Source organism: Lytechinus pictus, chromosome 8, assembly GCF_037042905.1.
Source record: "Lytechinus pictus isolate F3 Inbred chromosome 8, Lp3.0, whole genome shotgun sequence".
Lineage (NCBI taxonomy): Eukaryota > Metazoa > Echinodermata > Echinoidea > Temnopleuroida > Toxopneustidae > Lytechinus > Lytechinus pictus.
The window spans coordinates 21,023,086-21,047,344 of NC_087252.1; the positions used below are offsets into that span (position 1 = coordinate 21,023,086).

A 24,259-nucleotide genomic window follows, 5' to 3' on the forward strand; every position below is an offset into this window, starting at 1 on the left:
GACAAGACCACGACGCCCCCACAAAAGATAGAATCAATTTCAAAATCAATCAATCATAACTATTAGTCTATGGCAGAGCATGTACAAAAATTCACATTCAGTCATTGATATTAAGTGCATCTCTTCGTGTTACACCCATCTCAGGTTTCATGAAGCCCTTGACCCGATAGAGAAGAGCCTGTTCATCGCCACCCATTTTGAGCACACCATCCACACATGGCCCGGAACTTCAACCAACATCGAAGAGACAGAGAAAGGCAAGCTAGAGGTGAGAGTTGAAATCCACATTTGTTCAGTCACCACCTACCCTCTGAGGAAAGGTTATGACTCTCGCACCGTGATGACACCACCTCCCTCCACTTCTTTCTAGCTTGGGCATCCTCCTCATTTAGACCGTCTTAACCAACCTTTCCTTCACCATATCTTTCCATTTTAATCCTTCGTCTACCCTTTTCTCGTATGTCATCCACTTCCAGATCCCATACTCTTTTCAGAGTTTCATCATCGTCCTTTCTTAATATGTGGCCCAGCCATGATGACACTACCTTTCACTTCTGTCTGTCTGTCTTGAGCAGCTTCCTCATAGAGACCGTCCTGACCAACCTTGCCTTCTTCACCATATCTTTCCATTTTAATCCTTGTTTCCTTTTCTCTTATGCCATCCACCTCTCATGCTCTTTTCACTGGTTGATCATCTTCTTAACACATGGCCCATCCATCTCAAACCACTTCTCTTTACAACTTCAAAAAAAAAGTTGCTTCCAAGCTCCAGCTTTCCATGAGTTCACTTGTGTTCTTGCTATCAGATGATTTAACTCCACATATTATTTGAATCATGGCCCATTCTTTCCCTCTCAAGATACCTTTTTCTGAGAAAATTGATAAATTAGTGGAGAGAAAACATCAATTGACCTTACATATTGTATAAGAACTTACTCCCTTTGGAATCCAGGAAAAAATGTGATCTGGGGGGGCGTTTCATGAAAGGACTTGTCGGACGTTTTATCCGACAAGTCCCAATTTATCCGACAGTTACCATAGTAACAGTACCTCTCAGCCAATCAATATCAGAGAAAGATGTCAGATCTGACAACTTGTCAAATGAAAATGTTGATGAAACACTCCCCTGTAGTGATCATTCCTGATTTAATTACATCACAGAGACAAGAAGAATGTTATTTACTTTTGATTATCACTATGTTTCAACCTAGACATGTTATAATAACTTGCTCCCTTTGGAATCCAAGTAGTGAATGTGACTTATAGTGATCATTTCTGATCTAATCACAATATGCCACAGAAAGCAATGCCCTATATTACACAAATATATAGAATGTTAAGCAATGCCCTATATTACACAAATATATAGAATGTTATTAACCTTTGACACTCTACATTTTCAACCTAGACCGCGTTGAAAGAGCTTGAGCATTGGTGCAAGCACCCGCCGAGCCCCGACGCCACCTGCAGATACGTTGACTGCACCACCAAGAGAGAGATGTACCTCTCAGATCTAGACTTCAAAGGCTACATCAAGGTAAAATGCAGTGAACGGTGTTACATTGACTACCACATCAACTGCTGGAAGGCACTCAAGAATGAGAGGAACATCACAGGAGGAGAGAGGGTTAGTTGATGAAATTATGTGCAGTATTTGTTTTATAATTTAGTGATGTGACCTAGACATCAAGGGTTACATCAAGGTTCAATGCAGTGAAGGATGTTACATTGACTACCACATCAACTGCTGGAAGGCACTCAAGAATGAGAGGAACATCACAGGAGGAGAGAGAGTTAGTTGATAAAATCATGTGCATTATTTGTTTTATAAGTTAGTGATGTGACCTAGACTATAAAGGGTTTATCAAGGCACAATACAGTGAACGTTGTTACGTTGATTTTCACGAGCTGCTGGAAGGTGCTCAAGAATGAGAGGAACATCGCAGGAGAGAGGGTTAGTTGATGAAATCATATGCATTATTTGCTTTATAAGATAGTGATGTGACGTAGACATTTAAGAATTATGTCAGCGTTCAGTGCAGTGACCGTTGTTTACATTACTCCATTAAAACAGTTATCGACACGCAAGTGGAAAAGTCTGTCTGTCTCTCGTGGCAATGAATATTGTTGGTGCATGTATTGTGAATTGCTTTAATTCTTTCAGAATTATTTTGAGTTATTGTTTAAATGGACCCATATTCATTAATTTTATATAAATCTTTTATTCTAGGAGGCTTTGAAGACTCCCTGCTCAACACCTGATTGCTTAGGAACCTTGAGTGATATCAAAGTGATTGGTGCTAACGGACTCCTCAAAACAGAAGCCAAGGTTGAGAAACCTCCAAAGCTCCCTAAGGATGACACCAAGAAGAAAAATACGCAGTAAGAAAACAAGTTTTATTTATTGTTAAAGGGTAGGATTACCTTAAATACTTGCTTCTGATAAATAATAATGATAATGATATAGATTTATAGATTGTAATTATAATTCATAGAGGTAATCAAGTATCACTGATTGATTATTTTGCAAGAGTTTCGGGTCACATTATCAAGGTCAATGAACTTGAGACTTTAATATCAACATAATTATATTTGGATAATGAATTCATCTAAGTGTTTTCTAAGTCAGTTCTAATGCTATATTGATTTGCATAATGCAGGCGAGACTGCCAGAGGCGTTCCCCTTGTTTATTCATACAAACAGACCCTTTGGTGATCGTTTTATTCGATTCTGAAACTCATTTTGAAATCCTTACCTCAACTGGCATTTCTCTTAAAGTTTAATGTACAAGTATTTTGTCTTGATATGCTCTTGCTCTAGGAAGCCGAACAAGGACCAGAAGAAAGGAAAGAAGTTCAAGAAGCAACACCATAGTGATAGCTCCAAGGTAGAGAAAGGCCAGGGGGATGCTGAAGGTCAGGCTGGTCATGGTCAAACTACAGAGGGCGCTCATGCTGCCAAGGAAGGTGAGAAGGTACCTTGTAGAAGTACCCCAAAACAGGTCAATGGAAAATTAGCTCTGATATCTAGAATATCACCAGGAATTATTTGTACATTCCATAAGTAACAATGGAATAAAGGAGAAGATGAATATTTTTCGAAATAAAAACGATCTCATTCTAGTTATCATAAAATCGAATGAATTGCATGTCATATGAAAGTGAAAAGTATTTAAATAGCCTTTAATATTTAGCTCATTCGGCCCGAAGGGCCAGATGAGCTAAAAATTAAATCATTTGTTGTTCAGTTTCAACTTTGTTTGCTTTATATGATAGCTCTAGGTGGTGATACAAAATTTCAACACAGAATTTTGAAACTCATTGAATATGCTCATTTATTCATATATTTTCAAAACTCACAAAAATACTTATTTATTTGTTGATTGATTTTGATAATTTTTGTTCCATCTGAGAGCTATATGAGTTTCACCAAGGTTCTACACAGAGATTATAAATTTTTACTAGAAAATTACTTATGCTAATTTATATGAAATGTATTCATAGATCACAAAAAATGCTTCTGTCATTTCTTCATCAATTTCAATTCTATATCCTCAATTTATGTCACCAATATCATTCACTATAGTGTCAACTGGGCTGAAATTAAAATTAATTCCGTTGCAAGATGCCGGATGAGCTCCTCATCATTGATGGGCTAGTTTAGTTAGTTGCAATATATGGTCTCTCATGCTAGAGTAATTTTGAATCATTTAATGTGGTAGCACATATTTATAGACCTACATGTATCTGTGATCATTGAAGCATTAACACTGGTCACTGGAGAAACTACAGAATAATAGAAGAAAACTGAGAAATTTCAAAAGTGCAAACATTTCCCAGACAGAGCAGATCGATTATTTTCTCCTGAGATTTTGATCAAGTCCCTCCTATCTCGTGCTGAATTGAGAGGCTTTTGTACATTGTTTTGCGACCTTGCAAATATTCCCTTTATGAATTGAACAGAAGGAACTGAAGTGAATGATACTTCACACAAAGAATGGCTCATGTCAATGGATGGTGCCATAGATCATTAATTCCTAACAAGATATCCGGTGTTATTACACCGACTATACCAATATCCTTGTACCCATCTTTCCCCTAGACGCAACCAGTAAATCGGTTCCTGGGGTTAACAAACCGAGGGCTGGGTCGGATGCAGGCATCGCCATGGCAACAGACTCCCCTGCAGACGGTGCTGTAGGAGGGCAGAAGGGTGACGGAGCAGAAGAAGAGGAGGAGATGAAACCTGAGGCAACCTATGTCCTTAAAAGAGATGATATCGAAGAGGTATGTTCCATGCATCTCGACGCACAATGAATCCTAATCGCTTACCTCCCGAGTGTTTCTATTATATAGGAATATTCCTATTTTCGGGAAAGGCAAATTGCTGTTTCAACATGTGTGTTTCTATTTCTGTCAAAATTGTTTTTAGTATTGAATAGGAAATGTAAGAATGCTCTAATTTCTGGATTTTTTCCCCCAGTAATTTGTTCCTATTTCATTGCTGTCAGGGTTGGCATGTATGTAATGGGGGGGGGGGGGGTTATCAAGCTGTCATGGTGATCCTTTCTTCTAATAATATGCAACATTTATATAGTGCTTAATACAAATGTTTGTAAGCGCAGCATACTATTACCACGGCTATCCTGATCGTACGCTCGAGCATTCAAGGATCAAGCTGTCATGGTGATCCTTTCTTCTAATAATATGCAACATTTATATAGTGCTTAATACAAATGTTTGTAAGCGCTGCATACAATTACCACGGCTATCCTGATCGTACGCTCGAGCATTCAAGGATTTCCTTCCTACAGGGTACTGATTTACTTCACCTCGGTGGAGAGTGGCAAATGAAGATAAATGCCTTGCCAGAGGATGCAAGTGCTCGGTGGGATTTTGAACCCTGGACCTTGTGGTTCAAAGTCCAGAGACTTTTCCACGGAGCCACAACACATCTTGTGCCAAATGAGATGCACCCATTTTTTTTCTATTTTTTTTTCATAATGGGATTGATTTTCTAAGGTTCACATAACTTTCAATAATTTCTCCTTATTTTATTTTTTCACCTCTTTCAGAGAAAGATCAACAAAGTGAAGCCCAAGAAGTCACGCAAACCTGCTGTGGTGAGATGATATTAATATGTGTTCAAGGAAACAAGAAAGTTAGCCGAGCTATGGATTTTTTCTCTAAATGTGATTCATTACAAATTAGAGCTAGTCAGATGCAAAGTTACTATTTGTTTCATGATATTCTCCCCTAATATATTTCAATGTATATTTGACATATTGCCAGATTTTATTCTATTCTACAAATCAGATGCGATTTTTGAGAGCTTGCCGTAACCGAAAAGAGTGATTGTGAGAATAAACTGTCAAGTGTTCAATATTTTTCTACGAAGCAAAGATTGTGGTAGGGCGAAGAATTTGCTTCATGGGTAATGGGAAGACTGGCGATGTCAAGGTTGTATAATCTCGGAATGTTAAAAGGTGTACAGGGGCCCGTTGCAGAAAGAGTTGCGTTTAAACGCAAGTCAAAAAATCAATCGCAAGTCCCAAATGCGCGCTGTTGATTGGTTGAAAATCAAGTTGCGCATGATTTTTAGAGTTGCGATTGATTGCAACTCTTTCTGCTACAGGCCCCAGAAAGGTGTTACTGAATATTTGCTTATCAAAATCTCAAAATGGTTCTCGTATTTGGTCATTTATTTAAAGTTTGATGAAGGAGCTGCATCTAACATCGTCCAGATTGAATTTGCACCTGCTAGTACGAATAGACGTTATGGGGCTGACGACGCAGAAGAACTTCAGGAGAGAATGAACAGGTAAAACAAATGGAGAACAATGGTTTCTCCATTTATGTTTATATTAACAGGTTTAACACCATATTATCGTTCTGTAGAAAAATAGGCTGGTTTGTCACTGATTTCATTGAAGGTCAGACTTATCAAGGTCTTCTGTTTATCCTCTTGGAGTCGGCAGTCACAACTCACCATGTTAGATAGTCCATATACCATTTTCTAGAGTTTGCACGAGATTTTAAAATGAGTTCTAGTCCGATAAAGTTTTTTTAAGGGTCCACAATAATAATAATAGGCATTTATATAGCGCCATCTATCTAGAAATATTCTATTCCGAGGCGCGATATTATTATTATTACCCCGGCTTTAGCTCGGGCAGCCTTTCAGCGTTCATGCATTCACCTCACCTGGGTTGAGTGCAGCACAATGTGGATAAATTTCTTGCTGAAGGAAATTACGCCATGGCTGGGATTCAAACCCACAACCCTCTGTTTCAAAGTCAGAAGACTAATCCACTGGGCCATAACGCTCCACAATATCAAGGTCCAATTTAACTACATTGCTTCAGTTTTTGTCTCCTTTAGGGGTTAGCAGTTACGACTGGCCACGTCAGATGATTGTGCTTCTTTCATTATTTATAGAAAGCATGACTCAGAAGATTTTAAATGAGTTTGAGTCAACAGTATCAGGATTGACCTTCATTGGATGAAAGAATAATCGTTTTGTCTGTTTTTCATTCTTCTAGGGGTTAGCAGTCGTGACTAACCTTGTTACATGATTGTCCATTTGCTATTCTTTAGAGGTGGCTTATGTGCTTCAAAGATTTGACATTTTTTTGGGTCATGATGTTTGAGGATTAAACATCTCTGATTTTTTAATCATCTATTCTCCGTTTTTCATTCTCTAGGGGTTGGCAGTCGAGACTGACCACGTCAGATGATCATCCCTTTGCCATTCCTTCCCACCTCCAGGATGCAGCTAGGGGCATAGATGCTGCATTCCAGGAGGAGCCATCCATCATCATTCCTGAAACGGATGAAGAGAAGAGCCAGAAAATGAGTCTATTTTTGTAAGTTGGTTCAATCTTAGATGATGATGTAGCGAAACCTACAGTTGAGGCCAAAAGTTTACATACACCCATGGAATTCAGTGAAATTTGTTCACTTGCCAAATGTAAAATTTACTATATCTTCAGAAATAAAAATATATCACCATGACCGATTTGGTATCTCTTTCACATAATTGGGATGTCGTTGGAATTAAAGTATATTTCAGGTGGAATTTTCTTTGAAGAAAAAAAGTAATATTAGTGCTAAATGTATTATATTGTTTGTTATATTTTCTTACACCGTTTCACAGAAATATATAAATGTCAAATCTATGATTTATATTACATTTTCTATCATGATATATCACCACTGAACAAAAAAGTGTAATCTGAAATGTTTTGTGTTGAGAAGTAATTAACATAAATATGAAATGTTTTGTCAAGTTTTTATTTTTAATGTGCATAAAATATCAAGATTTTTGGGAAGAAAATGACACCTAAATATTTTTCAGCTCCTGATGACAAAGCAATGTGATGAAAGGGCATGACATATTCATTTTGTTTGATATCAAATTCGTCATGATTGCACAAATATTTCATAAGATACGGTAAATTTTATGATGTTTGGCAAGTGTCAACTTTTCTTTGAATTTCCTGGGTGTATGTAAACTTCTGGCCTCAACTGTATATGTAATGACCATCGAAGGGCAACATGAAAAGGAGACTTTCAAAGCTGGTGGTCTTTTAGACAGGCATATCTCAATATACAAATAATGAATAGGCATGAGTGTGAAGGTATGAGATTTTGTCTGAGGTGAATGACAGACGTTCCATTCAACTCGGCAACACCTCGTTGGATAGAATGTCTTCCCTCTTTTACCAAATGCAAAATTGCACGAGTGAAAATGTTTGCAATTTTGTGCTGTACAACGCTTTGGAAGTTGGAGAAAATACAACAGATAATTGATATTTGGCTACATTAATGGGTGAAAATGAGGAAAGAATTGAAAGCAAAATATGAAATACCTCTGTAATTCAGGCACGTATCTTATCTGCAGCAGCAATGCACATTTGGCAAGTAGGGGCCAATTCCCGCCCCTCCCCGTGAGATCAAATTTAATATAACATAGAAGGCATTTGGGGGCATCATAGCATGATTAAGTCATCAGTTTTATACGTTTATCTCAAATACTTTTTGAGTTGTTGCCTTGCATGTAATAGCCATTTCAAATTTATCTTTATTTGGTGCTTAATGTTTTAATGCATGTCTGTAGGATTAGCTACGGATTACCTGATGGTTGAAAATGTATAAATTTTGTATCAAAAGATGCCCAAGACCCGGGGGGTGTTTCACCAAGATTTAAGTATGACTTAAGTCGCACTTAAATGCCGACGCATACATGATATGCAACGCGATCTTATTGATAGATACGCAGTAGTGCGCTTCCTCATGACACGCTCTGACCAATGCGGTCAAGCCTTTCATACCTTATGCAACTCGGTAGTTATACTTAAATATTTGTGAACCCCCCCCCGATACTTTAAAGTCATGAGAGCTTTTGACGCACACATATCCTCAAAACTAACTTCAGTGAGTGCACATAGGGTTTAGACTCCCATAGACTTTGTGTGGCATCGACTGTTCTAATAATATTAGCCTCCACAGATAGTGCTCAACGGTTGGAAAAAATGCTGCCAAATTCTCTTAGTTTATCGCATTTGAAATTAATAATTCAATAAGGTCTGCATCGAAAGGTTGACAGATGATATGTAATGGTTGTCTGTGATTTGATTCTAATGATTATTTCTTGCTTCTTCACTTCAAGAACGCCCTACCTATCACGTTCATGCTTCTTTGTGGCTCCCTAACCCTCTTCACTTTGTATCATGATTCATTGTATTGCACCTATAAATTTTGTAGTAATTTTTTTTTTCTGTTTTGATATGTTTGAATCAATGAAATTTCATTCTAAATTCTCTCTCTTCTCTTGGCCAGACATTTCACCGATATCTTTTCAAACAACGGACCTCTCCACCTTGAGGATCCAATCTTGATCGCTTCCATGGAACATCTCACCTTCGAGCACCAGGAACTTCTAGCTAAACGAGGTGGCCTCAAGCCATTCCTCCGTGAATCGAAAGACTTTGCCATTGTTGGTGATTACGCCAGCGTAAAGAGCGATGCTCAGAAGTGCAAAGACATAGCGGTTCTGAATGGATATCAGGAAGAGGAAGCGAGTGACGATGCTGCGGGATACACTCTGAATCCAGACTCGGCCCCATTCATCCCAAAGACTTTGAACTCTGATCTTAGCATCTTTCAAACAACTCCAGTGGTTGAATACTTTGAATCGAAAGGTCTTGTGGGTTATATGGGTCTCCCAGGTGTCCGCAGACCCGTGTTCGGATTGGATTCGTTTGAGGGTTCTGATAGTGACGATTATGACAAGGAAGATGAATCAGACTCTGGTGATAGTCTTGCCTCATCAAGCGACGATGATGATGAGGAGGATGATAGCGGTGATGATGATGAAGACAGTACTGAATCTTTTCACGAAGCATCGTCCGATCTCCATGCTTCTAATTACGATGGAATAGAATCGGAGCTGTACGAGTCGACCCTCCAAGGCAACGTCAGTGCTCTGTCCGATTCCAAGGTCGACGGCATCGATGACGAGGACTATCACTGGGAGGATCATTACAGCTCTAAGGAACTCGATGAGGTGAACGATGTCATAATTCCAAAAGAGACTGATGATGCCGTCATTGGCAATGACACCAATGATGTACCTGTTCATGAACGGACCGAAGTAAGCACTGAACAGTCCCATCCACAACACAATGATGAAGGGCTAACGGGAAATACTGGGAGTAATAATAATAGTACAGAAACCAAAGACACTACTGAATCTACACAAGATCCTGCAGTACAGGATAGTATGACAAAGTCGCCCATTCCTCCAGAAATGGACAATGCTGCTGTAGAACTTGATGAGGACGGAATCACCCGTGGTCAATCTGAACCTGGTCAGAACGATAGCCTCCACGGTGGAGCAACTGTTATTAGTGATACCCATGAATCTGTAGATATTTCTGAAAATTCTGAAAGCGAGGGAGCAGGGACTACTCCTGCGGGATTGGCATCAACGGTGCAATTGGAACCGTCTGCAACTGACTCTGTGACTTCTGGATTGAGCGAGGGTTCTGTTAAACAGTCTCTGGAACTCGATGAGGATAGCAGTGATGATGGGACATCTGTGGATCAGGTTTTGAATCTCAAACCCAGTGATGATAATAAGGAGGAGGAGGCGGTGGAGGAGGAGGAGGCGGTGGAGGCAGTGGAGGTGGAGGAGGAGGAGGTAAAGAAAGAGACGGAGGAGGCAGTTGGTGTAAGCACCTCACAGACTGAAGACTCCTCCATTCTAACTCTCCCAGGATCCCTTGTTTCAAATACCCCTCCAGGAACCCTTGTATCCAACCCGCCTCCTGTAGATAATGACTTGAAAACACCAAGCAATACTCAAGGACAAAACCAAACCCCAGAATCAAATAAATCTACATTATCTGAGAGCGACTATGAGAAGATGTTTGAAAAGAGAATGCAACAGTGGAAGGAACAACACCCGCCCTCGCCTGTCCACGAGCAGAGAAGCTTTGGAACAAACACCGATGAACGGAAGGACCAATTGGAATATTTGGAAGAGAAGCTTACTCTCTTTCGAGTAAGTTTGTTTTTTCTATTATAAATCTTTATTGCTTCACAAAAAAAAACCCACTCTATTGTCAATCCGATAAAAATGAAAACATCCCCGTTTAAAATGCAAATTGGCAAATCTTTTGTAAAATAACATTTAGTCATTGAATTTGACTCCTTTTATATACATATACTATTTTTTTTAATAAGAGAAGGACAAGAAAATTGTCGCAAGTTTCAGGAGCAAAATGAGATTTTACATTATGATAGCTCATAGATATAAAGCTTGTATGCTTGCGCACACACGACCGTGAAGTTATAGAAAAAGTAGTCCATAACACAAATAACAATATATGGGCCCATACAATCAACTAAGAAACAACACACACGCGCAAGAGAATAAAGAGATGAACTTTTGTCCGCTTGACCTTTTGGAGTTCTTTAAAGTGTTTCCCATGGCCTCAACAGAGGGTCAAAGGTTATCTAGGGGTCAAAAAGTCAAATGGTATGAGGTCATGTCCATCCATTTTTCAGGCTTTTGTTCAACTTTTCTCATTTCTTTATAACTGCATCAGTCGGGTTTATACTTGGTACACATAATCATTGGGTAATACCACACGTGTGTTCGTGGGGTTGATCAGGTCAAAGGTCATCTAGGGCTCACAAGGTCGTATTGCATATTTTATTTATCATGAAATCGGTTTATTTCCAGTTGGTCTAATGCCTATTAGTCTAATTACCAACTCGTCTTTCATTTGGTCTATCATCAATTCGTCCACGATCCACATGGTCTACTTGCCACTTCGTCCACTCACCATTTCGCCTATTGACCAGTTGGTCCAATAGCCATTTAGTCCATAAACTATTTGGTCTGACTGGATAAGTGTTTATTGTGCAAAATGAATGAAAAGAAAATGGGTATTAGACCAACTGGTTAGAAGACGAAATGGTCATAGACGAACTGGTGATTAGACGAAGTGATTATTGGACCAAATGGTTGTTAGACGAATGTTGATGGACGGAATGGCATTAGACTAAATAAAGGTAGATCATGTGATGAGTGGACGAGCCTTTGGCAATAGACGAATCGGCAGTTTACCTCGAAATCAGGGCGACACTCTCGGTTCGTGGACCAGCTATTGATGCGATCTTTGATTTCTTTTGTTGCAGAGGTCTCTGGAACAGGCAAAAAGAGAGAAAAAACAGATGGAGGATAATATGGCAAGGTATCATGACAGCGTTAACAAGAGTGCAGAAAAAGAAGTAATCGTTTGGAAACGAAAACATCAGGTGAGCCTTGTGTCCTGTATGTAACCAGTAGCGTACTCAGGATTTTTGAAAGGGGGGGGTTCATGCTGAATGAAACGTTGACAACCCCAACAAAATTCACAAGCAAAATAAAAAACAAACTTGTGCATTTGCAGTCAATGGCCGACAGTGACGTTGGAGGTTATGTACAATAAAAAGTGGAGGGTGCAAGTAAAAACATGGCCAATCGGTTTACAATAACCCAAGTCCAGCAGGTGGCTGCAAACTTCTGATAACTGGGAAGGCAGCCACCTTGAAAGTAGTGAGGGAAAGTGTGTTGATAGCAGACCTGCCAACCAGTACGATTTTCCTGTATTTAGTATGATTTTTTAAATTAAAATACGGGCATACGATTTTTCAAGTTCAAAAATATGTTTTTTACGTAAAAAAAAAATATTTGCGATTTTGGCGTTCCATACTATAAAGCGATTTCGAAGCTCAGTGGCACGCGCACCGGCATAGATTGGCACTTCGGCAAACTGACACGATAAACGCCTCACAGTCCCTGACGCCGCAAGTAAACGGTCTGCCGCCATTTTGTGTCATATAAAAACACATGGCTGCTGTAATTGTTGTTCCAACACTATGTATACGGCGATGCATTGTGGGGTAGCAAGATGGCGGATAATGGTGATCGAGGCGCGCACAATATCCATTCAATTAGACAAGACTTCGGTGGTTGAACGGGTAAAGCGTGACTGCTGGTGACCGGTGGCCTAGCGCTAGCGTGCGGGCTGCGCCGGGGAGATAGCTGGCCTGGCGCTTCGTGTTGTTTGCGGTTCATGTGTGTGGTGCATTTCATTGCTGCGGTGTTGAACTCTCGATATTTTCATCTCGGATAATGGATTCATACCAAAGAAAAAGGAGAGTAACAGAGGCGATTCTCACTCTGGACAATCCAAAAGATGGAGAATGAGTAGCAGTGATAAGTAAGTTTGTCAAAATGCTAACTCCCGGCCTAGCGGATAAGGCGCTTGGGGATGTGTTTGCTAGTGCCAGGCCGGCCGCACCGCGGCCTGTCCTGATGATCGCGCTGCGCCGCTGCACTGCACGGGCTCCGCGGCCGTGTTGTGCATAATGGAGTCTAGCGTAAGCTATATGTGGAGCACAATCTATATGAAGGCAGTACTTGATTGACTCTTCAGAATATCTGAACAATTTTCACGAATCTTTTAAGTTTTTCAAATGTCATAAATTTGAATGTAAAAAAAGTTAGTTCGAGACCTATATTGGTTCATGAAACTTGGACATCAGAGTAATCAATAATCACTCTTGCATGAGTTGAAATTCAGGCCATCTCATTACGGTGTAAGGATATTTTAAGGTATTTTAAAGTAGTTTTATCGTATGATATTATTATTAGTTTTTGATTGACATGTATGGAAGAAATGACAAAACACGCAGGAAATGGCCCTTTTTCCAGCTTTAAGAAAAGGTCCCTACTGTGGGAGGGGAGGACAACTCCCTCCCCTTGCGCGTTCCGCGCATTTTTTTAATAAAATACAGTTTTTTGGGGGAAATACAGTTTTTGTTATCAGAGAATACAGTTTTTCATTCCCAGAGGTTGGCAGGTCTGTGATAGCTACATAGGGAAGTCTGTTCCATATTCTCACAGCATGAGGATAGAAAAGCAAAGTGAGGGAATTTAGTACTTGGCAAGAAAGTTTTCCTGAACTTTTTGCCTGACTTTCAGGTCACATGACCAAGGTCAAAGGTCATTTAGGGTCAATGAACTTAGACCATGTTGGGGGGAATCAATATCAAAATCTTAACCAAGGTTAAGTTTTTGAAATGTTGTTATAACCAAAAAAGTATATGGACCTAGTTCATGAAACTTAAACATGCATGTAAGGGTGATAGTGTATCACTGAAGATCCTGCCTTAGTTTCAGGTCACATTACTAAGGGCAAAGGTCACTTAGGATTAATGAACTTTTACCATGTTGGGGGAATTTGTGAAATTGTCATCATAACTTCAAAAGTTAATCGATCTAGTGCATGAAACTTGGACAAAAGAGTAGCCATGTATCCCTGAACATCCTGTGCGCATTTCAGGTCACATGACCAAGATCAAAGGTCATTTAAGGTCAATGAACTTCGGCCATGTTCGGGGTATTTGTTGAATTGGCATCATTATTCATAACTTAGAGAGGTTATGGATCTACACATGTAGTTCATGAAACATAGACATAAGGGTAATCAAGTATGAATGATTGTTTTGCACACATCTTAGGTCACATGATCATGGTCAAATATCATTTTTGGTCAATGGACATAGTATTTTATTATCATATGAGTGTTTTCTTTTGTGAATAGTTATTCAATATCTTTTTTCAAAGTCAGCACTGCTGCTATATCGAATCGCGTAATGCAGGCGAGACTGCCAGAGGCATTCCACTTGTTTCCTATGAACTTTGTTGAGGACCCTTTTGCGATCATAAATAGCATGAAAAAAATCCATTTAAACAGACAAAACTAAAAATATTCCTACATTTATGATTTTTGGCTGAAAAACACAATTTGCATTGACTTTGTACACAGAATCACATTTTGGAGCAATTTTGGGTCTGACTTGCACTTACACAATGTTGTGTAATTTTGGAACCGCATACCCGGGCGTCGCAAATTTGGCTTCTAAAGATGCAGAAGACTTAAAAGTAAAAAGTCAGTGGCATAGTGACGAAAGGGGGGGTCAAATTGACCCCCCCCCCCAGTTTAATAAGGGTTGGGTTTTAACAGCTCACAGAACAAAAATCTATTTTGACTGCATATTACATTTGACTATGAAGGTCGGAGTCATTTCTTTTTTTTTTTCATTCATTTGATTTAATAACCCCTTTCTGTTTTTTGGTTACAGGAAATCTGGGATCAATATCGAGATTTGGATGTAAGCAAAAGCTTACTGACTTTGAAATATAATGAACTTGAAGAGTAAGTACCTTATTTGACAATCTTAAAGCCTGTCTAAAATTTCCGTGGCTGGGCTGATGAAACTTTATATCTCAAAATTTAAAAATTTCACAGCAGTTTAGAAAAGGCTGTATTTTGAAAAATATAGCAATAGTGGCAGTCTCATATTGTCTGAAAACAGTCTACTGATAGCTGTGAAGAACTCTTTCTAGGCAAAACAAGGTTGCTATCCGTGTTTTAACCCTTAATCCAGCTGATTCTGAGCTGTCATCAAAATATTTAAATTTTGAGATAAAAAGTTTTATCAGCCGAGCAGCAGGGTCAATAATGTGAATTACAATCAAGTATCATCTAACATACCGATCTTACAGAAGGGTTGAGGCCGTTAGATCTCCTTACAACCGCCACTTCACTGTGAAAATGTCATATATTATATATCTAGCGCCCTCTCTTGGTGATTTTTTTTCGTTTACAAATGGGTCATTGAGCACTTTTGATATACATTGTAAATGAGGGAATGGATATCCGAAAGCTGTAGACAAAGTAATAGTAATCATGATAACCCGCTTTTATTTTGGGCTTAATACATCAGAATGACGTGTCTATAAAACACTTAACAGATTTATTACCACAGTCATCGGATTCAATCAGTCATTTCCCCCACACAATGTATGCACATTGGTTGGCAGAGTGTGGATTAACGCCTTGCCAAAGGATGCCTTGACATGCCTTGACAAAGAATGTATTCTGAAAGCTTCACTCTCTATTCCCTGCCATGACAAACAAAATTCATGCATTTTCCAGAACATTTAAAGATGCCCTTTATGATGAACCATAAATATGTTGATATTACTGTGTCAATTTATATAATAATAATACATGAGATTTGTATAGCCCACTTTCAATCTTGATTAGATGCTCAAGGCGCTTCAGTGCAGAACAACAAAAAGTATTTACATATAATACATTCCTGAACAATAAGTCAATGTCTATCAAAAAACACTCTTATACAGGTATGTTTTCAGGTTGCCCTTGAAGGTGGTCACTGAAGTCTGGGTTTTCAAACTCTGTGGGAGAGAATTCCACAAGCTAGGCCCTGCATGAGCAAAGGCCCGTTCCCCGCATGATTTCTTAGCAACTGGAATTTGTAAGAGATTAGATGATGAGGATCGTAAATTTTTTGAGGGTTGGTAATTATGCATCAAAGACCTATTGTTACTGGGGGAAGTTCCATTGACTATATGAAAAATCAAAAGGACTTTAAAGACTATGCGTTCCTCCAGGGGCAACCAGTGAAGAGTTTTCAATATAGGGGTGATGTGGCTGCATTTGCTAGATAGAGTTACAATATGCGCAGCTGCATTTTGGAACCTTTGCAATATATATATAAATATATATATATTCATAGGGCTCTTTATTTGAACATTTTCCAAAATGTCTAACAAACTGATCCCTCTCTTTACTGTTCTGGAACCTGTTTCATAAAACTTGTAATAAAAGATTTGCAATAACAGTTAAAAGCTACTGAAATCCTTCAATCTGATTGGCTGATAGTAAATTTGTAATAGAAATTGTGCATTTGTTATTATAACAAGTGGGACCGTGATTCTTATTGCTATTTTCAGCGAACATAAACCATGTAACTCAAAGATAAAGAAGTATGATGGTCTGAAGGAAAGGTTTGACAAACTGGTTCTGGCTTCAGCAGAAGAAACAGAGTCATTGAAGGGTGAGATTGGTGTACTTCGGGTGAGTTTGAACTTTGTCGTCATTCTATTCATTCAAATCAATCAATTATGTATGCTGTCCTCTTTTATTTTTGCTCTAAATTTATTTGTTTACCTTTTTTTTAAACATTATTACATGAATCCAAGGCCCAGTGACCAAAACTGAACAAGTTACAATATAATTATATGTGAATTCAAAAAGTAACAACCAAATGAATTTGTGGACAATATTAAAAAAAAGAAGTGTGAATACATGAAACAAGAACCCTTAAAAACAGGAGATGGAAATGGGAGAACCAGAGGACATGCTTAGTCCGTAAACTAGATTTTTTTTTAATTCTCTCATTTTCTTTCTCTACATAACTCTGTTAAAGACATGGTGATTGCCAAGCAGTTGAAGAAGCTCATGGCTTAGTCACAACAACACTACGATATGGTGTCCAATCTTATTTCATACTGTATTCAATCGTTTAGTTTTCCTCACAGAACTCTGTCAAGGAGAAGGTCAACAAGACACTTGACAAGCAGTCATAGAAGCTGATTGTTTAGAAACTAGAATTCCTGGACACAGTGTCCAAACAGACATTGCTTACTCCTTTTCTTCCTCCATCTTCATAGAACTCAGTCAAAGGCAAGGAGATGGTCCACAAGACACTTGAGGAGCTCATGGTTGAAAAGCATGAACTCCAGAATACAGTGTCCAAACTGACATTGATAATTCCTTTTGTTCCTTCACATTTACCGAACTCGGAGACAATGAGAAGGTCCACAAGGCACTTGACAAGCAGTCAAAGAAGCTCATGGTTGAGAAACAAGAACTCCAGGACGCCATGTCCAAACTGACATTGATCATTCCTTTTGTTCCTTCACCTTCACAGAACCCAGTCAGAGACAAGGAGAACGTCCACAAGACTCTTGAGGAGCTCATGGTTTGAAAACAAGAATTCAAGAACACAGTGTGCAGACTGACATTGATAATTCCTTTTGCTCCTTCACCTTCACAGAACCCAGTCAGAGACAAGGTCCACAAGACACTTGACAATCAGTCAAAGAAGCTTATGGTTGAGAAACAAGAACTCCAGGACACGGTGTCCAAACTGACATTGATAATTCCTTTTGTTCCTTCACCTTCACAGAACCCAGTCAGAGACAAGGTCCACAAGACACTTGACAAGCAGTCAAAGAAGCTTATGGTTGAGAAACAAGAACTCCAGGACACGGTGTCCAAACTGACATTGATAATTCCTTTTGTTCCTTCACCTTCACAGAACCCAGTCAGAGACAAGGTCCACAAGACACTTGACAAGCAGTCAAAGAAGCTTATGGTTGAGAAACAAGAACTCCAGGACACGGTGTCCAAACTGACATTGATCATTCCTTTTGTTCCTTCACCTTCACAGAACCCAGTCAGAGACAAGGTCCACAAGACACTTGACAAGCAGTCAAAGAAGCTTATGGTTGAGAAACAAGAACTCCAGGACACGGTGTCCAAACTGACATTGATCATTCCTTTTGTTTGTTCACCTTCGCAGAGCTCAGTCAGAGACAAAGAGAAGGTCAACAAGACGCTCGACAAGCAGTCGAAGAAGCTCATGTATGAGAAACAAGAACTCCAGGACGCCATGTCCAAACTCCAATCTGAGATGGCCATCGTGAATGAGGAGCGTCTTACAGCAATGGCCAGGAGAGCTCAGACAGAGATGGAATTGGAGGAGACAAGGAAGATTCCCAAGGAACTCAAGGAAGCCAAGCATGCCTTGGAGGTACGTCTCAAGGCCAAGGAAGAAGAGGCAGTGAAGTCATTGGATAGAGCCTGCAAAGCAGAGGTATGTTACCACATCTTGGAAGGATTTTTCTTCCAATTCTGGATGCCACGTCATGAAACTTGTTATAATAACAAATTTGCAGAAACAGTTTCCAGCTACTGAAACCATTCAATTTGATAGGCTGTTAGTAAACCTGTTATAGAAATTGTCCATTTGTTATTATAACAAGTCTTTATGAAAGGGGACCCTGAAGGTACAAATCCAATAATTTAATCTGGTTCACAAACAAGTTGTGTTATTTGGTCTAAAAAATAAATAAAACTTGGCGGTAAGTTTCCAAATTTTCTGTTATTTTAGATCCAATTCTGAAGTTAAAGGAGAATGAAACCCTTGAAACCAGCTGAATCCATATCAAAGAGAAAAATCAAAGAAACATATTGTTGAAAGTTTGAGGAAGATTGAATGAATAATAAAAAAGTTATGAGCATTTGAATATTGAGATCACTAATGCCATGTAGATCCTCCCATTGGCAATGCGACCAAGATCTGTGATGTCACACACGTACAACTCCCTCATTACTTAAGTACTTATTTCACTTATATTCTCACTTTTATAGAGTCTATCACAGGGTGGGGTGTTCCCTTTATGAGAGGACAAGTACAGAGGTTTCACAACATTATATCATTGATGAATTGTTTGTCATATGATTAGAATGAGCAAAAAGAGATGTTTTGGGGTATATTTTCAGTGTCCAAAAGGGTAGATCTTGGTCGCATTGCCAATGGGAGGATCTCCATAGCATTAGTGATCTCGACATTCAAATGCTCATAACTCTTCTATTGCTAGTCCTATTTTACTCAAACTTTTGTTGATCTTATTCTTTGATTTTTCTGCTTTCACAAAAGCTAACTTGCTCCAAGAGCTTCATTCTCCTTTAAGTCCATCTAGGCCGAGGTATTTTGGGAGATCATATGATCGGGGGGAGGGGGGGCTCCCAGGCCCCCCTTGAGATCTTGGCCGTCGATCGCGCTATTGTGCCTAAAATTGGCATGCAGGTTGTGTAGGATATAATCTACAAAATTTTTTATTTATTCATTACATGCAAATTGTTATTGATTATGCTAATTAATGTGTAATTAGTATGCAAAATCACTCTTTTTCCTCTAATTTCCTAAATGAAGCTCCAAATGTTCTAATTTTTGGTGTAGAAACTCTTTGCGGTATCAGATCAATTTCTTGTGCATTTCTTTGTTTTTCATTGTTTTTTCGATAAACTTTGTCTGGGTCTCTTTAAGATTTAATAAAAAGCATTAAAAAATCCATTTATACCACCAAAACTAAAGATAATCATACATTTATGATTTTTGGTTGAAAACACAATTTGCGTTGACGTTGTACATGAAATCGCATTTTTGAGCAATTTTTGGTCTGACATGCACTTACAAAATGTTGCATAAATTCGGAATCGCGTACCCGGGCGTCACAAAATTGGTCTCAAAAGATGCGCAAGACTTGAAAGTATAAAATCAGCGAGCAGCACGGTCAAAAAAATTTGTGCGGCAAAAATGTGGCGCGAATCGTTGAGGGGTGCTTTGATGCCCCCCCCCCGGCCTAGATAAGGCTAACAAGAGTCATGAATTTGTTTTTTAACATCAGATGCATGGATCATTGTTTGATAAACCAAGGGAAACATAAATGTTACATCTAGATATACTCACCCACTGCTATTGATCATGTCTCTCGAATACCTGCAGGCTAGGAAAAACACCCACTTACACTACTTGATTTATTTATATTAGCGATCACATTAAATCAAGTATGAGTGTCATCGTGGAGGTGCCGTGGCCGAGTGGTCTAAGGCGCCTGACTATACATGAGAAGTCTGGGGTTCGATCCCCGGTCAAGGCACGTATAATGCACGTGAGCAAGGTATTTAATCGGCATTGGTCTTTTATCCTGCATTCAAATAAATGAAAACATGCCTTCTTGGTAACTAGGTGTTCACTTGTTTGAGAAAAAAAAGAAACAATGGAGGTACCTTGGCCAAGTGGTCTAAGGCGCATTATTGGAGATCCGAGGATCAGGGGTTCGATTCCCGCAAGGTGTTTATGTCATTGAGCAAGGCATTTTATCCACATTGCTGTTTTATCGTACATCAAATAAATGAAAATGATATCATGAATACCAATGTGTGAACTTTTTTGTTGTTGAATGTATGAGTGTTATTTGGCTTCCTAAATCACACATGTTTGGACAAAATTATGCATGGTTGCTTCCAGGAAAAAAAAATGCATGGCTAGTGTTACAGTAGACTTTAATAATTCATGCAACATGACCGGCTCATAGCCAATCATTTGCTTAGGAGGATTATGTCCGTTTTATAACAGTTTTTGTTTTCATTTGTTTTAATTTCCAGAGTCAATTCCTGCACCTGTTTATGTCGAAGGAGTTGAAACCATTAGAAGAAGCTTGTAAAGAAGCAGAGTACCATATTCAAACTATAGCCAACATCCTGCAAAAGTAAGATTTTAAAATTGTTTTCCTTCGTTTGTGAATCCAACATTCTGTAAGTTTAAAGTAAGATTTATTTTCTTTTATCTTTGTTTCTTTGTGAATACCACTTTAGCCAGCATCTTGCAAAAGTAAGATTTTTGTTCTTTGTTGTTAGGGAATCCAACAGCCTGCAAAAGTAAGATTTATTATTTTTTTCTTTGTGAATACCACATATAATTTGTTTGTATGATACTAGCATGGATCCCAGGAAGCCTATTGATTTTGAGGTCAAAAGGTCAAGGTCTCAGTGACATGTTTTCATCTTACCCTTCTGCAGTCCTTGTAAACACCATAACTTCAGTTTAACTTAACCTAGGCTCATATAATTTTGTGTGTATGATACTAGCATAGATCCCAGGAAGCCCATTAATTTTGAGGTCAAAAGGTCAAGATCACAGCGACATGTTTTCATCTTACCCTTCTGAAGTCCTTGTTAACGCGATAACTTTAGTTTAATTTAACCTAGGCTCATATATTTTGGTGTGTATAATACTAGCATAGATCCCAGGAATTCTATTGATTTTGAGGTCAAAGGTGAAGTCACCACCTTCCATTTTATCTTGCTTGACCAATAACTATTTTCCGTGTACAGGCGGGAATATTATGTGCTCGCCTTAGCGACACTCTTGTTTTTCTTTGTTTGTTTATTTGTGAAAGTAAAGTAAGTTTTATTTTTCTTTGTTAGTGATTCCGACATCCTGCAAATGTAAGGTTACATTTTTTATCTTTGTTTGTTTGTGAATACCAAATAAAAACTGTAGCCAGCAAGCATCCTGCAAAAGTAAAATTTCATTTGTATCTCGCCCACCAGAGGTGAAGGGGAGACTAAGGGATCCAAATGTCATCCGTCCATCACAAATATTATGACAGATAACTTTGCAACAGTAAATAATTTTTCAGCCAAACTTGGTTTGTACATGTATATGTTCTTATGGGTCCTGCATTTTATGGTGCAGTTGAAGGTCACATGGTAAGGTCAAAGGTAATTTTGAGGTCAACGTTAAAGTTGAGGTGAAAGACTCTCTTATGATACATAACTCTGCAACTGTGTCTCACTTTTCAACCAAACTTTGAAAACTATTATCTCTTTATTTTTTTCTCTAAATAATAAGCTCATTATGGCACTTCATCTTCTACTGCACCCGCAAACACATTAAACCTTCACACATGCAAGATATCAGTGCAATTATGTCATTCATATCAAAAGGGTGGAGTAGGTACAGGGGAAAGCGAATAGCAATGGCGCTATCTATATAAATGCCTATTATTATTATTATTATTTCATGAAATGGCTCTTCTCAAATGTTTATTTTGTATTACATTCCATACCACATATTTCATAATGAGGTTTCCATACCATTTTGTTGCGTTTGCAAGGAGTATTTTCACTAGTGGGCGAGACACAATATTTCTAATGCCTTGTTTATCTTTGTTGGTTTGTGAATACCAATTAATAACTATAGCCAACATACTGTAAAAGTAAGATTTCATATATTTTTCTTCGTTTGTGAATACCATTTATCAAAACCAAAGCCAACATCCATCAAAAGTAAGATTTCCTTTTTTTTTTTTACTACCATTTATCAAAAACTATAGCTGTCATCCTCCCAAAGCAAGATTTTTGTTTGTTTTTTAATACCATAAAACTATATCTAACATTTTATTAGTAGGATATCTCTGTGTGTATTTGTTTGTTGTGAACACCATATATAAAAAAAAAAATAGCCAACATGCTTTCAGTCATGACATCACAATTTTATATGCAATTTTTATGTAAATGCTTAACCCTAAACAGGCCGGGGGGGTTGAATCAACCCCCCCCCCCCTCAACATTTTCTGCGATCCTTCCACCTCGCGAAATTTTTTGACCGGGCCACTCGCAGAGTTTATACTTTTAAGTCTCGCGCATCTTTTGAGACCAAATTTACGATGCCCGCATACGCGGTTCCTAAATTACGCAACATTTCGTAAGTGCATGTCAGACCAAAAATTGTTCCAAAACATGATTTTGTGTACATACAAAGTCAATGCAAATTGAGTTTTCTCATCTTATTCATAAAGATATGATTATTTTTACTTTAAACAGCTGAAATCAATTGATTTTAGCATAATTATGCTTCAAAAAGGTTGTGCAATAAATCTGGTGAAAAAAACAAAGAAAAACAAAAAGTTGAAAAACAAAGAAATACATAAGAAATTCATAAAACAATAAAATACATAAGAAATTGATTTCCAAACCAAAGTTTTTTTCCATTGTGATTGTTAAGAATGCTACAAAAAAATATTTTTACCAAAAATTAGCATTCTAGGAGCTTTATTTAGTGAATTAGAGCAAAAAGTATGATTTATGCATAAATTTATGATTTTATTGTTTGTTGCCACTTTTTACGAAAGAAAATATGTTGCTTGCCTCTGCAAATTGTTTAAGATTTTGTGTAAGCCTGCCATTTATCGATTATAACTTTCTTACTCGGTATCATAGTGAGAAAAGCTGTGCAAAATGAAAAAAAGAAATATTGCCATTTTGTTGCCATTGTGTCGCTGTTTCATGTAATAAAGCCTAAGGGGGATAATAATAAATAATGAATTGGACAAAATTTACTGTTTTTTAGCTGTATTTGAAAAAGACTGTCCAACGGCTACAAAACATCATAACGAGGGAGATAAAAGGGTCACGAAACGGCTACCATACAGCAAAGTGGTCGCTGTGTTCATTGCAGTCCCATGAACCGAGATTAATGTTGGGTTATTGTTTGGTTTTCAGCAACCCTATGATGGAGGAGCATGTTAGAGCAATCCGGAGTATGTGGCAGGACTGTCTTGCAACCAACCAACGGGCTGTTTCTAAAGCTCAGGTAATAAGCCTATTGGGTTTCCCAGCCCACCAGGGAAAATTATTTTTATCTTTTTCCAGTCAGGACAAGTCAAAAGAATTAAAGAAAAATGCCCAAACTTAGGGGAAAATCAGGGAATTTTGATTGACCCGAAAATTGGAAGTAGTTGGTCAGACTATTTCTGGTACATACTGAAGTAAATCCAGTGGATGACTGACTATGGTGTAGGCTCAGCTGTAGTGCATGACCTAAATAAGGCCTCTAACTTTCAACATGAATGTGTATACTCAAAAGCCAGAAGGGAGTAGTGCCCGTGAAATAATTCAATTCAATTCAATTAAAAAATGGTCTTTATTGATAATCAAACATGTTAACAATCATACATGAAAAAACAGCAAGAGCTGGAAAAATCATGTTTACAAGTTGGTGTTGGTACATTATTAAATACATAATAAAAATTATCTTGCAATTTTGAGACTCCGTCAGGAAAAAAATCAAGGATTTTTTTTTTTTAATGTTATGATCGCTGACAATCAAACTGTCATATTTTCAGTGATAATATCCATTTTTGTGCTAAGATTGTTGTATTAGGTATGGCAATTGTGACTACATTATCTTTAAT

General features: G+C 38.2%; 1 protein-coding gene across 2 annotated transcripts in view; it reads left to right on the forward strand.

The window, feature by feature from the left end:
- The window catches only part of LOC129267034 (uncharacterized), an 87,616-nt gene that overhangs the window by 47,207 nt on the left and 16,150 nt on the right, over positions 1 to 24,259 (forward strand). For both annotated transcript variants that reach the window (XM_064103760.1, XM_064103761.1), the window contains 15 exons: positions 145 to 268; positions 1,409 to 1,627; positions 2,231 to 2,382; positions 2,822 to 2,967; positions 4,103 to 4,287; positions 5,076 to 5,123; positions 5,712 to 5,821; positions 6,705 to 6,866; positions 8,842 to 10,567; positions 11,710 to 11,829; positions 14,704 to 14,777; positions 16,382 to 16,505; positions 18,016 to 18,309; positions 20,667 to 20,770; positions 23,568 to 23,658. In XM_064103760.1, coding sequence (XP_063959830.1) covers positions 145 to 268; positions 1,409 to 1,627; positions 2,231 to 2,382; positions 2,822 to 2,967; positions 4,103 to 4,287; positions 5,076 to 5,123; positions 5,712 to 5,821; positions 6,705 to 6,866; positions 8,842 to 10,567; positions 11,710 to 11,829; positions 14,704 to 14,777; positions 16,382 to 16,505; positions 18,016 to 18,309; positions 20,667 to 20,770; positions 23,568 to 23,658 — 3,679 coding nt within the window. The remainder of the gene's footprint in view (positions 1 to 144; positions 269 to 1,408; positions 1,628 to 2,230; positions 2,383 to 2,821; positions 2,968 to 4,102; positions 4,288 to 5,075; positions 5,124 to 5,711; positions 5,822 to 6,704; positions 6,867 to 8,841; positions 10,568 to 11,709; positions 11,830 to 14,703; positions 14,778 to 16,381; positions 16,506 to 18,015; positions 18,310 to 20,666; positions 20,771 to 23,567; positions 23,659 to 24,259) is intronic.